At 32.6% G+C, this 18,031-nt stretch overlaps 2 protein-coding genes across 2 annotated transcripts; one reads left to right on the top strand and one right to left on the bottom strand.

The window, feature by feature from the left end:
- The first annotated feature begins 1,774 nt into the window (after positions 1-1,774).
- LOC129877145 (CASP-like protein 5A1) lies at positions 1,775-9,377 on the top strand. Its single transcript, XM_055952630.1, has 3 exons — positions 1,775-2,193; positions 4,287-4,419; positions 8,986-9,377. The coding sequence occupies exons 1-3, from the start codon at positions 1,994-1,996 to the stop codon at positions 9,175-9,177; spliced, it is 525 nt and encodes a 174-aa protein (XP_055808605.1). The 5' UTR covers positions 1,775-1,993; the 3' UTR covers positions 9,178-9,377.
- Positions 9,378-10,918: 1,541 nt separating this feature from the next.
- Positions 10,919-11,531, bottom strand: LOC129877417 (protein S40-4-like). The gene has a single exon (XM_055952914.1). It carries the CDS (start codon positions 11,424-11,426, stop codon positions 10,992-10,994), a length of 435 nt encoding a protein of 144 aa, XP_055808889.1. The 5' UTR covers positions 11,427-11,531; the 3' UTR covers positions 10,919-10,991.
- Between the last annotated feature and the right edge of the window lie 6,500 nt (positions 11,532-18,031).

The following is an 18,031-nucleotide window of genomic DNA, read 5'->3' as shown; positions in this document are numbered from 1 at the left end:
AATAACAGAATTATACTCTGTCATAGTTTTAAAATCTTGAAATCGAAGGTGTATCCATTCATATCGAGCTTTCGGTAACACCATAAGTTTTAGATGGTCATATCAATCCTTCAAATTAGTCCATAATTCAAGAGGGTCTTTTACAGTTAAATATTTAGTTTTTAATCCTTAATGAAGATGATGACAGAGAAAAATCACGATCTTTGCTTTATTTTGGCTGATGCTTTATTTCCTTGTTTAATAGTATCACCAAGACCTTTAACTCAAGGTGAATTTCAGCATTAAGGATCCATGACAAATAATTTTTTCTGATAATGTCAAGTGCCACAAACTCAAGCTTTGATAAATATGACATGACGAAAATTGAGATATAAATTAATTTAGAAATAACAAAGAGAACTAATTTTTTTTAATAGATCCACTAGATATATTCAAAAAAATATATAATACATGTGTTCATCATACCTGAGATAGAAATTAATTTATTCGGAGAAAATTAGAGCTTCGTGCTGATAACATGTTATGAAAGTAATTAAATTATAAGAAGAGTAAACAAAAGACAATAAATGAAGAAAGAAAGAGAAGAGAGAATGTGTCTTCAATTACAAACATCAAGGCTATTTACTACCGAAGTTACAAAGGGGAAGAGGGAGCAACATGATCAAATTGCCCATTAAGTAGAAAGATCATTGAGTGGAAAAAAAAAGGTTAGTGGGTCCCATTTTAAATGGATCATCACTCCCTTTATTTTACAATAAGATATTCATATTAATTATTATTTTTAAGGGGCGTGCAAAGTGAACAAGTATAAATTAATGTAGGAAGTAATATAATAAAAAAATTACATAGTAAGGAAAGCAATTGGTGTATATTTACTGTATACAACTATAATTTTAAAAAATTACATTATATAACTGTACTTAAGGTTTTATAACAAATCTCTCCTCTCTCAGAAACGCTCACTCTCCTCCCCCTATCTTACAAACTCTCTCTCTCCTCTCCTACCCCCTTTCTCTCCTATCTCCTTCCTTACTCTCTCTTCCCTCTCTCTCGCCTTTCTCCCCTTTTGCTCCTCTCTCTCTTTCTTGTCCCCTCTCTCTATCTCTCGTCTGGTACAAATGAGGGATATTACTGATACAGACGAGAGGTGGTGGAGATCCTTCTCTCTCTCCTTCTCCTCCTCCTCTTTGATTTCACATTCAGACTCGCAGTATATCTGAACGAGGGAGAGATATAATATTGTATCAATCATATTCTGAAAAAGTATGCAACACATGATACAAGATGTATAACAAGGACAAAATATAGTTGAATATATTGATACAAGGTGAATATACCAGGAACATATACACTTGATTTAATTGTATTCGTTGATACACTTGATACAACATGAATACACAAGGAACAAATACACTTGATACAAAGTGAATACACAAAGAACATATACACACTTGATACAATTGTACTCGATACAACATAATACAATAGTATCATTGATACAAATTAATCGTATCAATTTTATTTGTGATACAACCAATACAACATTTATTCATCCCTTCTCTTACCTCTCTCCCATATTTTGTTCGTCTCTTTTCTTTCTCTCCCAATCTTGCTCGCGCCAATTTTGCTCACCTTTCTCATCATTCTAACATCTAGTTATAAATCATAATTAAACAAATTATAACTATAAATCTCTAATTAAATCGAAAAGTATAATTATTTTTGAAAGTTCCTGAAATATTACTCATTAAAACTTGCACGGAAATGAGTTTAGGGTTATGCATTTATTCTGTGTTTTTGTTCTATAAGTTCCAAAGGGGCAAACGTCACTAGAGTTTCAAGTTCCTCTCCTTCCTCCTTTATACCTTTACCAATTCCACTAGGGTTCTTCTATAAGTTCTCTCTGTTTGTGAATTCCTCACAAATGTCTTAATCATAATTCCAAGTTTAAAGGCAGACGACGACACACACTCAGAGAGAGAGAGAGAGAGAAATGATGAGTCGGCCGGCGGTGCACCCAGTGGACACTCCGCCGATGACCGTCGCGGCACCGAGGGTGAGGATGAAGGACTTACAAGGCACGCCTGGTACTCTTGGAAGCCTCTTTCTACGATTGTGTCAGTTGGTGTTTGCTGTTATCTCTGTCTGTGTCATGGTTACCACCTCTGATTTCCCCACCGTCACCGCATTCAGGTATCCTTTCCTCTTTTGTTGCTAATACTGTTTACACTATGTTTGAATATTGTGGAGTATTGTGTTTGTATTAGATTGTATAATTTCCGACTTTACGTAATGTCACACATTATTAAAAAGAAACAGAAGTAGGTGTTCGCTTTGTATCAAGTGTATTATAAAGGAAAATCGAGTATAAATAATTGTTGGATCATTCTACTACTTCTCAATATTGTAAACTAAGAAAGTGTTCCTGATAAAGCACATGCAGCTTTAATTGGTTGAGAAACAACCAACTTTTGTGCAAGAAGCTATTAAACCCTTCACTATTAGACCATGTAACGTTCTAGCCAATTCTCTTTGCATTCTTAGGGCACGATCTGAAATTTTTGCGTTGGTTCTACTTATTGTCCCACTTTGTCTCTACAATCATGCCATTTTCAATGTTTAATGCTTTTAGGAATGTTTATCAGTCTTGCTATAGCTAAATATTTGAATACACATCTATGAGGAAATGATGTCTTATGTCCACTTACAAATTGAATAAAAGAAAATGACCTTTTCAGATCTCTTATGGTAAAACTGAAGATCTCTTATAGAAAGGAACTAAAACTAAAAACAAGTTTGTAAAGGACTACAAAACGAAATCTCCTCAAATCCACATTAAATGCTTAATGGTCTATGTATTTTGCATTGTATCTTGGGTCCTGAGTTTCTAACAAGGTCAAACTTTAGGTCCTTAATATTGCTATCTTGTTAGTCGCACATGAGCTTACATGTTTTCATATTTAGCCTTAGGTAATTCAGCTAGAAGTTAGTATTTGGTTTATCTTTTATATTTCTGAAAACATGCACAATAATATTAACATCTGGATCTGTAGTGATTGTGGCATGATGCTAATATTAGCATTTGGAAATTTAGTGATTGTAGTATGTTCGACATGCTTGTCTATCCTTACCTTCAATTCTCTCTTCTTTTTTTTTTTGATCATTCAGTTCTCTTATCTTTTAGGCATGAGCCTAACCTTTCAACCTGGTTTGGAGCTTGAAATTTTGTGATTAGAGGATGGGTATACAATTTTAGGAGATAAAGTGAACTTCGCTTAGGTCTCCTTTAATCGCGCCGAAACACAAATAATGGTGTGCTTAGTTGCCTTTTCTACTGGAACCTTAATAGTTTCTGAAAGAAATTGGGAAAGTAGCCCTATTTAGGTTTGATAGTTTCCCTGCATGGTTCATAATCTCTCAACAAGATAGTGCTAAAAAAATATTGCAGGCTTCTACACATAATTTCTTGCTGACATATCAATTTATTGTAAAGACAAGATTTTTGCTGACAACTTTTACCTCTTTGAGTTGCAGGTGCTGTCCTGCCTCTCTCAATAGTTTCATGGAAATTTATCTAAACAAAGAAAGTTCTTCCCGGGTTTTTATCTCTCATGCAGAGAGTAGTTAATGATTTTCTAATTTGGATACAGTCCTTTCCTGCATCTGTATTTTAATTCATCCAAAGTGATTAAACATGGAATTCTTTTAAAAAGTTAAAAGCACATATATAGCTTCACAGCTGAGGCATACTTAGATCATTGTACGGAGGAGCAAGGTAAATTCTTTGTGTTGTATTCTTATTATTAGATGGACGGTGTAAATACTGAATGGATTGAGTCAGAGTCTCAGAGATAATATTGTTATTTCGTCCTACTTCTGGCACACTGTAGTGCTGGTTTAATCAATAAATCTACCCGACACATATTCTTCAGAAAACAGCTGGGATTTGGATTTAGTTTTATCCCCAGTTGCTTTCTTCTTCTGTCATTTTGTGTATGTGCCATGTTGTATTCTTGTTCTGTAAGTGCAATGCATTAGTTTGGAGAAGGGATTATGGGAACATATTTTGTTTGTGAAAAATAGATTTATTCTGAATTTTAAAATATGGCATAATGCTTATCGTGAATTTTGATTACGACATTGATGCAATGTTGGGATGCTTAGAACCCCTTCAGATATGAGGGATCTGTATCCAGCTGACATGTTAATAGAATTATCTTTTATTGATAAAAATTGGTTCCATGAAGGGATTCTAACCAGTATTCCGAACCCTTCTTTTGTTTCAGCTACCTTGTAGCTGCTGTTGGATTACAGATTATTTGGAGCCTTGTACTTGCTATTGCCGATGTATATGCAATTTTGGTGAAAAGAAGTTTTAGAAATGCAGCAGTTGTCAGTCTATTTGCCATTGGTGATGGGGTAAGAAACATCTTCTTGCAAATATGTTGACCATTCGTTCCTCGAGATTGTTTTTTGTATTCTCAGTGATCAACCTGTCTTCTCTAGCAAAACCTTGCAGCTGTCCTGCTGGGACTTGATTGGCATTTACTTGACCCTAAGTATACTTGCCTTCTACAAGGACCTGTTGTTTCTCTCTGCAATCTTTAGTTTATTGGCTGACTAGTTGGCCTTTTGAAACTCCAAATACACTTTTGCCTTTCATGGCTACTTTTAAATTCACTTCGCTTTTGTTTGATAAAGCCTTGTAAAGTCTAAATGTGGTTGGCATTCTTGTCTGCCTTTTCAAAACCATTTTGGTAGTTCCCATTTTGTTCAAGTGAATTCTTTTCGGTATAAACCCATCAACATTAACTCATTAATGCATCAGTTTCTAAAGAAGGCTAAAAGGTCCTCATATCTCAAGAAATAACATACTAGTGGAGAATCACACATAGAATAGAGTAGTAAAGATTAACCTCAAATTTGTATTTCAAAATTAATCATTAATCCAACAAAGTTTGTTCCGTGATGGAGTTCAAATCTCCACAATACAAACAAGCTTAACATATAACTAGGGCAGAGAATGAAAAGTAACGAGAAGTTTCACAACTTTTGATATTACTCCTTTGAAATAGCTTGAACTTGGTAAAAGTATCTTCCTTAACTTGAGCTTCCTTCACTAGGGTAAAAGTTCCTACTAAAAAAGTGAGGCGCTGCAACTACAAGAATTCCTCGTTGAAAATTGCGTTAAGCATGTTTGTTTTTGTCTTTACCTTTCACTTTTTGTTTAAGTTATGATTTACGTTAAGCATGTTTGTTTCATTGAGTATGTTGTGCAAAATTAATGAATGATTTGTATTAAATTAAAGTGTAAAATTTTCAGATGCAACCTATATGGGGTTTCCCCACTAAAGTGTTGTTTATCGTTTAATGCATTTGTTGAGATTGGTGAAGGAGCTTGTAGTCTTTTTGGGTATTTAGACATAAATGGGTTTTTGCTGAAGGATTCTTACTAAATCTTAATCGAAAAAAGATTTAGTATGTAGGTTTCCACTTAACTCTTCATAAACATTTTAATTCAACGTCTTAATCTTAACCTAGAGATTTTGATACTATTTGTGTGTGAGACAAGATAGTCTAGAGAGGTATTGTCCAAGAGTCCAAGTCATACTATTTGTCTAATTAAACATTTGATGATGGATATAAGTGTATACGTGGGAAGAATTCTAAATTGTAGACAAAATTGAATAGAGGTAGCATTATTTGATTATTCTAAGTTAATCAAGTGAAGTCAAGATTCCTTACCTTGTTATCATTGAATCAATCCCAACTTAACAAACTTTCTTTTCTAAGTCTTTTAGCAAGGTTAGTTAAATTGTTAAGTCAATTTCATGCATATTACAAATATTCAAAATAGGAAAGATGAACCTCAAATCAATACTTCGAAACTCATCATTATTCCAATAGAAGTCTTAGGCGCTGTTCAAATCCCCATAATACAAACAAACTTAATACATAACTGTGTGAGAGAGAAAGGGAACACAAATTTTCACAACTTTTTTCTTTACTTCTTGAAATAGCATCAACTTAGAATGAAACTTGGTAAACATCTTTTTCTTAGCTTAAGCTTCCTTCTCTAGGCTAGGGTAAAAGTCCCTACCAATAAAAGTGGAACTTTTCTACTTGTTGATAGAATGGCATGTACAATTGAAAAAATCTTCTTCAATAGGCACTGCAACTACAACCTCGTTGAAAACTACAAAAATTAGGGCAAATAGCGATTATAGTCCTTATGTTATAGGTTTATTTCAGTTTTGATCCTTGTATTTTGATCCCGGTATAATTTAACTAAGCATAATTAATTCGCAATTAATATAATCATGCAATTTGATCCTTTAAACTAACAGAAGTTAAAAAGTTAACGGAATCATTAATATTAATAATATAATTTTTTTAAAGACAGCGCACAATAATGAGGTCGTTTACCAACCCAAGTTTCTGGTTTTTTCATTCTCTTCTTCATCACCATAACCATCGTCATCTTCATCATTTTCTTCTCCACCTCCAACACCTCTCCCTCAATCGTCACCATTTCAAACTCTTTATGATTCGGGTTTTTGTCATTTATTGATGATTCTTTCAATTGTTTCAAGAATGGACATACATCATGATACATATTATCTCAGCCTTAGATGGAAGCCACATGGTTATGAAATCCCAAGGTTCAATCCTTAATTCAAATCCCTTGTTCATAAAGATTTTCTCTCATCTTTTTATTGAATTTATCTCTCTTTTCTATTTGGGGAAATAATAGGTTCAATGGGTTGAAAATGTTGAAGTTGTCAAGGGGTGAAAGATTGATTTTTGTGGGGATTCGTTGAACAGAAACATGAAAAGATACTTTTTTGAACCAATTTGATTATGATTTGCATCGGAAGGGATGATTTGATGATGATGCCAACCTCATTATTGTGCTTGTCAATGGAGGCTAGTCTTACGAACAAACTAACCTTCATTTTTTTCGAACAAACTAACCTTCATTTTTTTCTGAGACAAAATATATTTATAATATTAATGATGTCGTTAACCTTTTAACTTCCGTTAGTTAGAAGGGTCAAACTTGCCCATTTATATTAATTGAAGGTTAATTCTGCTTAGTTAAATTATACAAGGATCAAAACTGGAATACACACACAGGGACCAAAATCGATATTTGCCCCCAAAATTAATTTGTTCATTAAAGAGGCAAAAAATGAAATTTGGGAGGAATTGAAGAAAGAAAGTTACTTTCAGCCCTGCAACCACGGTCGCAACTAGTGAATGTTACGAAGAAAATAAGAGCTTTTAGGCAGAATGCAAATGCATTGCTAGGATCTGGCGATGCAGTTTGGAGCCAAAATTCTTAAGCTTTTAGAATTGAGCTTAGCTGCACCGCCGCATGAAGAAGATTTTTACTTATACATTTCACTTATAGTGAAAATTCCAATGGGTAAAAATTGGTAAGTTTCACTTTTGGCAGAGGTTTTTGCCTTAGTGAAACAGGCTCAAGCTAAAGAGGAGTCTGTTACCAAGTTTCGTTTCAAGTTGTAACTATTTCAAAGACTAGAGACCAACACAGTTATGAAACTTTCCTTTTACCGTTCACTCTTTGTTTAAGTTATGATTTGTGTTAAGGTTGTTTGTTTCATTGAGAATTTAAACTGTGTGATAGAGTATTTGTTGTTGCTACTTGCTACTATTCTCTTTAACATTATTTTCAGCATGACTGCTTCATTATTTGTATTTTCTTTCCGTACTTGATTTGATATGCATTACTTGAAGCGAGGGTTTTATTAGAAACAACATCTCTACCAGTCTACCTTCATAAGGTTGGGATAAGTATGCGTACACACCACCCTCCCCATACAAATATCATTAATGGATGATGATATGTAAAATTAAAGTGTAAAATTTTATGTTTTAACCTATGTGTTTGATTTCCCTACCAATATCCTATTTATCGTTTTAAACATTTGCTGACATAGGTGAAGGACCTTGTAACCTTTTTGGGTATTGCGACATAAATGGAGTTTTGATGATTTATTTGTACTAGATCTTACCGAAAGAGAAATTTTAGTTTCTAGAATTCCACTTAGCTCTTCATAACCATTTTAATTCAAAGTCTTGATCTTAACCAAGAGTTTTTGATCCTATTTGCCTTAGATAGTCGAGAGAGGTATTGTCTAAGTCATAATGAATCATAAAATTAAGTTTTGTTGTACAACTAATGTCCGAGTCATAAATCTCTTACATGGAAATTATATCAAAAGATTTTCTATCTTTAGGAATCATTATGGATTTAGCTAAGATAAGAATAAACGGAAGCAGAAAATCCATTTAGTTAATCCAACTGGTTGTCCCTAAGGTTAAGTTGTTACACTTATATTAGGTATGGCATAAGTTTGAAATTTATAGAAAATCTAGTTTTAGAGAAACTCTTTAAAGGACGGTCTCAAAAAATAGGAGGGGAATATATGGAGTATAGTTAGTTTGGGCTTGAGGTGTATGTACTTATTATTTGGTTGGGAGAAGTAATTGGATCATCTTTTGCATAGTCTGTATTTGGATACATCGTAACTGCTAGCGCCAGTTCTCCAACACCTGATTAGGTTGTTTTCCAAGATTTTTGATCTGGGTACGTAAGCCAATGCAGTATGCATATTTTTTAAATGAGGACTGTTTAGACAAATTGTTTGCAACCTATTAAGTTTAATGGGGCACATGAAGAATGATTTTAATATGTAATCATCACTATGGTTCATGATTCCAGTCTGGTGCATATCACACATCTACTCTTAAGACCAATCTGGTCTGTTTTCTGTTACATCCAACTGCAAGCATAATGTTTATATTCATTTATTATAAGGAATTTTGATACACATCATTGACGATCTACTGAATTTTAATGGGGACCTGTAAAAAGAAAGTTTTAATGGTGCACTTGTTGAATGATATTTTTTTTAATATGTGATCATCACGATGGTTCATGATTCCACTTTGGTGCAGATCACTTCTACTCTGACATTTGCTGCTGCCTGTGCATCAGCTGGAATTACAGTTCTTATTAGCAATGATCTTGAGAAATGCAAAGTTAACCACTGCACAAGATTTATGTCAGCTACAGCAATGGCATTTTTAAGCTGGTTTGCTGCATCACCATCCTTCTTCATGAACTTTTGGTCTCTGGCTTCTCGCTAGCAGCAGTTGTGATCGACTGCAAAAGGACATTACTCTCCTGCTGTAGTGTTCTCTTTTTTCAGTTAGGCCACCTTAACTGTTCTTATTTGTAAAAATCAGTACATTTCAGTTCGACATACTTTTATGAGGAGTAACCCTGGTTATTGACCAAGTTGTATAAGAACTATTTCCAAATTTTGGCTCGTCATTGTTTTTCACGACTTTTGTAGATCTGCAAGTTTGGGTGAATATTTTCCTTATACGCACTTTGTGAAATAGGCCATGAGTACCAAAGTATCTATAATGAGCCATGATATAAACGATAGTTGGGTATGGTCAAGACTAGTGGCCAAGTTACAGGCAATAAAGAGGATTCAATTGAACATCCTTCATAGGAAAGTTAATACTTTTGTAAATAGATTGGCTATATGTTGTGGATCTCTGTATATACATGAGAATCAATGTTTAATTATTACATATAATTAGTATAGAAAAAGGGAATCATTTAATGTTCTAGAAAAATTCCTTAATTGTGTCAACATTGAAAAGAATTAAGGCACAAATAAATTCATTAAATTTTGTCCAATAATAGGTGTAGAAAAACAAGATGATGGATATGAAATGTACAGGACGACAATACAATTGACCGATACTCATTATTCGCAAAGCAAATGCAAATTCCTATCCAAAGAAAATTTTATATATCAAAACAAAAAAAAAGAACTTTTTTTTTTAAACTTTTACTATGGAATTAATAGGTTAGCTCAAGAGGTGATAAGAGAGGGATTCTTTTTCTTCATTTTGTTTAATCATTCGGTAGGAAAGAGTCTGCTAGTCCTGTTAATTTAAATCTGCATTGGAAATAACCTCTCTATCTTACAAACGTAAGAAGGAGAAAGTATATGTACATCTTATCCTCTTCAGACCTATTATATTGAATGTTGATGTTATTATTATTACATCAAATAAATCCACTCGAGATAAAGCATGCTTTATTAAGCAATTTTTTCATTTAGAGACATCGAATTAAAAATGGAAGAAACTATGTTTTCACGCCCTAGGGGGTGAGAGGGACAAATCTGTTATTTAGCTTGTGATTTAGTTTGTAAGGATTGTGTAAGCTAATCTGTAGCTTTCCTACCTACCACTATAATACTACCCAAAAGTCTTAACACACAAAACTGCAAAAACAAGAAACAAAATTTGTTAACCAAAAAAAAAAGTTTACTCCATACGTCAAACCTTTTTTTTCTTCTTTTGGAACAATCCCACAACTTTTTTCTCAAAAGAATACTCTAAAAGAATTATTATTCTCCAAATCCTAATAATACCACATGAAATGAAAGAAAAATTATTCTCAATTTCTATATAGTAAATACCCTTTTAAAGTTAACTTCAAATACAATTTTTTTTAATCAAACCATGTCCAAACTCCTATAAAATCATTTAGTGACAATTTCTATATTTAGAAAACTTAAATTAAAAATTTGAAATTACCAACTGATCCCCTTCATTGAAGTTGTAATTACAAAAATACCAAGGAAAGAGGATATCAACAAAATGGGGGGATATTATTAATATAACATGAACTTATGTAAGTCATGATCCTATCCATTCAAGTCTTAACTAATCAAACAAAACCACAACAAAAAGCAATCTACCCAATAAAAAACTAACAAAAACATGACACATTAGTCCATCAAAACCCCTAAAGGTATGATCTAATGATTAATGATATGATTCAGAATCATGAGTTCTCAAAAATAAAATTATTAAATGATTTTTACTCGATATCTATACTGATGAGACATAACAAGTACCTCATCGTGAATTAGCTAATCTTCAAAACCAGTTTGTTTCCAAATAGCATCCCTCACCCTACTCAAATCTCTTCCTTTGAGTGTCCTTCCTATACCTTCATGCACGGAAAATGAAGCCCCTCTTGTCCTTGCTAAATATTCATGAGGAGGAATTTTGTTTTCTGCATCCACTTCCTCCTTGTCTAGAATATTATTATCTTTGTACTCGTTGCCTAGGATTTTTGACCAATCCGGTACATTCATTGGCAACGATCTTGCTGGTGGTGGTGGTGGTGATGGTTTTTGTGAGAAACGCAAAGTATTTATTAATCTTTTGGACTCAGAGTGATGAGGAGTAATATTAGTGTTTTCCCATATATAAGATTCATCAAACTCAAATTGGAGATCATTGGAGGGGCTAATTCTTTGATCTTTTGATCCAAGAAATTGGAAATTCTTTCTTGTAGCCATTAATTCTGGAAATGATTAACTAAAAAGGATATAATTGAGTTGTTGATAAGATAAGAAGATATGGTATTGTTATTTTTTTTAGTTAATCTGTTTTGTGTTCGAACAAAGGAGAGGGACTTGTATAAGACTTTTAACTTCTTTATATAATAAAATAATTATGAACTTGGACCTCTTTTTGTTTCATCATTCTTTTCTGTAATATATATATTTATTTTTTTAATTCCACGTACTCATGATGATATATGAAATTCCACACTTATTTTTTATCACCAAATGATCGATACATAATTATTACATGGAGACATACATTAACCATAGACGAGAGCCTCCAATTTATTTAATTTTTGTGGAGCTACATAATTAATTAAACACTTGATGCGAGTAAATATTTTGGGGTCAACCTATGGTAGGAACTTCGACAACAACGCCCAACACATTAACATAAAGATGAACTCGATTGCATTGAAAAGGCTCTCTTTTTCATTTAATTTTTAACTTAAAAGAACATGTGTAATTATTTAATTGGTTGTTTGTCACGCCATATATCAACGAGTGTATTACACTCTCCTTCAATACTACATTCTTTCAATTAATAACACAGCGGAATCCTATATGAGTTGTCTAAAATGAACATCACTCAGTTAAGGTGTCAACATTACGGAGCCACCGATGGGTTTGACCCTTAAAAATCACTTATTACAATACGTCACGAGCTGATTTATGCAAATATTTCCCTTTTTAGGCTTTTCTTTTTAAAAAAATTATTTTTGTTTTAAAAGTCGTATAAACATAATTTCAATAAATTAAATTTTCAGAGAATGTTAAACTGAATATATCTAATACTTGTTCATATGTATTTTCTTAATCTTACATGCAAAGTATTATATGTCATCTAGAATTTATAAATTGAGTTCCTGGAGTCATGAGTCAGGTTATGAATTGGGGTTAGGAGTCAATAAGTTTCGAATTCTGATTGAAAGTTAGGTCCTCGATCGAGTCGGATGGTGAAGTTAAAAGAGATTTTGAAAATTATTTTTTTTACTTTATGTAGAAAAATTTTCTTCTTTAAATTGAAAAAAAATAGGACCAATCGGAAATTATTTTTCAAAATATTTAAGAAATCACAAATGAGAAAAGTTACATACATAAAAAGAGTAAATTGGAGTCTATGATAAACTCCAACCGATTTAATTTTGTGGGGCTACATACAATATCTGAACATCCACTAATTTAGAAAAAAATTAGCATAATATATTAGTACACACGAAAAAGATAAAATTAATGAATTTAAACTTTTATAACACCGAGATACCAAAATAAACAACGTTAGTTATGGACAACACAAAAATTGATCACGAGATTATTTTTAATGGACCTACCAAATCTTAAGCTAAACAGAATCCACAATCAATTTCAGGAAAATAACTATGTACTAATATACACAGGAAAAAAGTCATTACTAAATATTGAAACATCCAAATAAACAACCTTAGTAATGACGAATGCTTTACAATTACTGATCATTACCGTTTCCAATAAACTCTAAAAATTTTAGGGCAAACAAAGTTGCAAATACAATTCAAAATTTAACATGTATCACAACACATAAAAATAAAATAAAAAATCATTTGCGACTTAAGTTGCTGCTAATACCTACTACTTATATAAGTCGCCACTAAAGATTTTTATTTGTGAAAAAGTCGCCGCTAAAGGTTTTTATTTGTTGCGACTCTTATCGCCTCTAATACTCATATAAGTCACCATTAAATTTTTTTATTTGTGTCGACTGGCGATTTTAATCGCTAATACCTCTTTTTGTTTCATCATTCTTTCCTGTTATATATATATATATATATATATATATATATATATATATATATATATATATATATATATATATATATTTTTTTTTTAATTCCACTTAGTGTTTGATATCTGTTTAAAGTTTGACTAATTCGAATTCACGTTGAAAATTCTATATTAGGTAAATCTTTAAGTTAGATGACTTAGTGGTTGATATTGGTTTAAAGGTTGACCGGTTCGAATTCACATCAAAAGTTAGATGACTTTGTGTTTGATAGTGGCTTAAAGTTTGACTAATTCAAATTTACATACGAAGATTCCATATTAGGTAAATATTTAAGTTAGATGACTTAATATATAAGATTCTAATTTGAAACATCTAATGAATTTTTTAAAATATTTTATGGTGAACAATTTATAAAATAGTAATCTATTGTATTCTCTTTGTTACACTCTTTTCTTGGTTGCATGTTAAGAAAAAAGAAGATATATCTTTATTTAAAAGTTCTTTAATTAATAAATATTATTATCAACCAAGTATTATCAACCAAGTAATATCAACCAAGTAAAATGGTTGTCCACTTAAAATGGTGGATAGTCCATTTACTTTTTAAGTGGGTAAAATGCCCATTAATATTTTCCTCCACTTGTAAATATGGCTATAAATATAGCCTTAAACTTCAATGTAAAAACACACAAAACACATAAGAGAAAGAATTGCTATTACTCTCTCTATATTACTACTCTCTCTATTAACACTTTCTATATACATATTCTCTTATTCTTCTTCCTTTATAAAATTGTCAAGTTAGTTAATTTATAACACGTTATCAGCACGAAGCTCTAATTTTTCAGAAAATTAACTTCTATATCAGGTATATCTACTAAAGAAATTTAATTTTTAAGTTATCTTTGTTACTTTCAAATTAATTTTCATCATGTCAAACTTGTCAAAATTGGAATTTGTGGCACTTGATATTTCTGGTAAAAATTATTTGTCATGGGTACTTGATGCTGAAATTCACCTTACCGCTAAGGGTCTTGGTGATGCTATAATTGAAGGAAATACAGCATCAAGTCAGGATAAAGCAAAGGCTATGATTTTCCTTCGTCATCATCTAGATGAAAGCCTAAAAATGGAATACTTGACAGTGAAAGATCCACTTGAATTGTGGAAAGACTTAAAAGGGAGGTATGACCACCTCAGGGCAACGGTATTGCCAAGGGCTCGTTATGAGTGGATGCACTTACGGTTTCAAGATTTTAAAACCGTAATTGAGTATAATTCTGCTGTATTTAGAATAACTTCCCAATTAAAATTATGTGGGGAAAATATAAATGATGAGGACATGTTAGAAAAGACACTAACTACTTTTCATGCCTCTAATGTAATATTACAGCAGCAATACCGTGAAAAGGGTTTTAAAAAATACTCTGAATTGATATCATGCCTTCTGGTGGCTGAACAACATAATGCCCTTTTAATGAAAAATCATGAAGCCCGTCCCACTGGAACTGCTCCGTTACCGGAGGCAAATATGGTAAAAGCACATGGCCAGTCTGAAAGAAGACATAATAAATATCAAGGTCATAATAATGTGCGTGGGCGTGGCAATGGCAGAGGACGATATAATAATCGTCGTGGTGGTGGTCAACATAAAAGGGAGAACAATATCAGTTCTCAAAATGGCCCTTCAAAAAGTAACTGTCATCGTTGTGGCATGAAAGGCCACTGGAAAAATGAATGTCGGACGCCTGAGCATTTTGTAAGACTTTATCAAAATTCTTTTAAAAGAAAGGCAAATAGAGGTGGTGCCTCTTCTTCTAATGCTCGGATAGAGTCACACTTGGCGTTCGAAAATAATGTTGAGGCAAGGCCTTTGAATAATGATAATATTGAAACAAATCTGGCCTTAAGGGATGATGATTTTAATGACCTCAATGATATTACTCATTTGGAGGTTGAAGATTTTTTTAAGGATCTTAATTGATGTTTAATTTCATGTTTTTCAATATGTTATCATGTACTTCGAATTATTGTGTTTTTACGTTTATGTATTTGAAGAAAAAATAATAATAATCAAGGTTACATTTTTATGATAATTGTATATTATTTATTACATTGTGCTATTTTACAATGTTGTAATTAATTACTATTAGTGTGCTATTATTTAATCTTAATATCATATTGTTACTAAAAATAATATTCGCCTTATTTAATGTCATTATAATAACTATTTATTCTTGTTAATGTTTTAGACATTAATAATATATAATGATTGTATTATTTTTGTCAATAAACAAATTATCTATACATGATGAATAATATTATATTAATGTTTTATAATATTTTATATTTGTTTTTAATACTTGTGTATAATATTTATTTAAGGTTAATAAGTATATAATTCCATAAACTAAATTATTGTAACATTCATCATAATTGAATCATATAATTTTTTAAATTCTAAATAACCATAATTTAACTTAAAAAAAAAGGGACTTATGTTTTTCTAGCAAAATTGTTACTTATTTTATTTTCTTACAATGCATTTTTATTTTATGAAGATAAATAAATTTATCAGTCTTCAATTGGATTCAAGATGAATAATGGAGATATGTGCATTTTGGATAGTGCCACAACTCATACGATATTAAAAGAAAAGAAATATTTTTGTCATTTGATTATGAAAAAGGACTATGTCAATACAATATCTGATAGTACAAAATTAATTGAAGGCTCTGGAAAAGCAACCTTATTACTACCTGGAGGAACGATATTGGTAATTGATAATGCATTATATTGTAGTAAGTCTCAAAGAAACTTGCTAAGTTTCAAGGTTATTCGCCAAAATGGCTATCATATTAAGACTGCAAATGAAGGAAAGGTTGAATACCTTTATATTACTACAATAAATATGGAGAAGAAAATTGTGCACGAAAAATTACTTGCACTTTCTTCTGGGTTGTACCATACAAATATTGGTACTGTTGAATCACATGCCATTGTAAACAAAAGGTTTACTGATTCTGATGATTTTATCATTTGGCATGACCGGTTGGGCCATCCCGGTTATAATATGATGCGCAGAATTATTGAGAATTCACATGGGCACACTTTGAAGAATCAGAAAATTCTTCAATCTAAGGAATTCTCTTGTGTTGCTTGTTCCCAAGGAAAACTGATTATCAAACCATCAGCAACTAAGGTTGGGATTGAATCCCCTGCGTTTCTGGAACGTATACAGGGTGATATATGTGGGCCAATTCACCCTTCATGTGGACCATTTAAATATTATATGGTCTTGATAGATGCATCTACAAGATGGTCACATGTGTGCTTATTATCAACTCGCAACATGGCTTTTGCGAGATTGTTAGCTCAAATTATAAGGTTAAGAGCACAATTTCCAGATTATGCAATAAAGACAATTCGTCTTGATAATGCTGGTGAGTTCACATCTCAATCATTTAATGATTATTGTATGTCGATTGGAATAAAAGTTGAGCATCCGGTCGCTCATGTACATACACAAAATGGTCTAGCGGAATCATTGATTAAACGCCTCCAATGGATAGCTAGACCATTGCTAATGAGGACAAAACTTCCTATTTCAGTGTGGGGGCATGCTATTTTGCATGCAGCAGCACTTGTGCGCGTAAGGCCAACAAATTATCATGAATTTTCCCCATTACAGTTGGCGTTTGGAAGGGAGCCAAATATATCCCATCTTAGAATATTTGGGTGTGCGGTATATGTCCCAATTGCTCCACCACATCGCACAAAGATGGGTCCCCAAAGAAGGTTGGGAATATATGTTGGGTATGAATCTCCTTCTATTATAAAATATCTGGAACCTATGACTGGAGATTTATTTACGGCAAGATTTGCTGATTGTCATTTTGATGAATCAGTATACCCAACATTAGGGGGAGAACATAAGCAGATGAAAAATGAGATAGATTGGAATTCATTGTCACTATCTTATTTAGATCCTCGAACAAATCAATGTGAGCAAGAAGTTCAAAAGATGATTTATTTGCAGAATATTGCAAATCAACTGCCGGATGCATTTACTAACCTTCCACGGGTTACTAAATCGCATATCCCAGCTGCTAATGCTCAAGTTCGAGTTGATGTCCCGGTAGGACAACTTATTCAGGCAAATGAATCTAGACCACGCTTAAAACGTGGAAGACCATTTGGTTCCAAAGATAAAAATCCTCGAAAAAGGAAAGGAATGAATGATCAAGATGATCATAATTTGGAGGCGAGTGCTCAAGAAGAGCCCAGAGACACAACAAATGGTGATACCACCGAGGAGGTCCAAGTACCTGAAAATAATGAGAATGAAGAAATCTCAATAAGTTATGTGTCGACAGGAAAACGGTGGAACCGAAATAATATTGTGGTCGGTAATATTTTTGCTTATAATGTTGCCATTGAAATAATGCAACAAGATAAGGATCTTGAACCAAAATCTGTCGATGAATGCAGACAGAGAAATGATTGGCCAAGATGGAAGAATGCAATTCAAGCAGAGTTAACTTCACTTGAAAAACGTGAAGTTTTCGGATCAATAGTTCGAACACCTGAAGGTGTCAAGCCAGTAGGGCACAAATGGGTTTTTGTGCGTAAACGAAATGAAAAGGGTGAAGTCGTAAGATATAAAGCACGACTTGTAGCCCAAGGTTTTTCGCAAAGACCTGGCATTGACTATATGGAAACATATTCCCCTGTGGTGGATGCAATTACTTTCAGGTATCTAATGAATTTGGCAGTTCATGAAAAGCTTGAAATG

This window comes from Solanum dulcamara, chromosome 12 (genome assembly GCF_947179165.1).
Source record: "Solanum dulcamara chromosome 12, daSolDulc1.2, whole genome shotgun sequence".
Taxonomy (NCBI): domain Eukaryota; kingdom Viridiplantae; phylum Streptophyta; class Magnoliopsida; order Solanales; family Solanaceae; genus Solanum; species Solanum dulcamara.
The sequence above is the reverse complement of the archived record's forward strand: the minus strand, read 5'-3'. Positions and strand labels throughout refer to the sequence as shown.

Excerpts from the sequence above, each read along its gene's own strand:
- LOC129877145 (XM_055952630.1), top strand. The coding sequence starts at position 1,994 with ATGATGAGTCGGCCGGCGGTGCACCCAGTGGACACTCCGCCGATGACC. Across the intron at positions 2,194-4,286 it reads CCCACCGTCACCGCATTCAG|CTACCTTGTAGCTGCTGTTG; the intron begins GTATCCTTTCCT and ends CTTTTGTTTCAG. Across the intron at positions 4,420-8,985 it reads TATTTGCCATTGGTGATGGG|ATCACTTCTACTCTGACATT; the intron begins GTAAGAAACATC and ends ACTTTGGTGCAG.
- LOC129877417 (XM_055952914.1), bottom strand. The coding sequence starts at position 11,426 with ATGGCTACAAGAAAGAATTTCCAATTTCTTGGATCAAAAGATCAAAGA.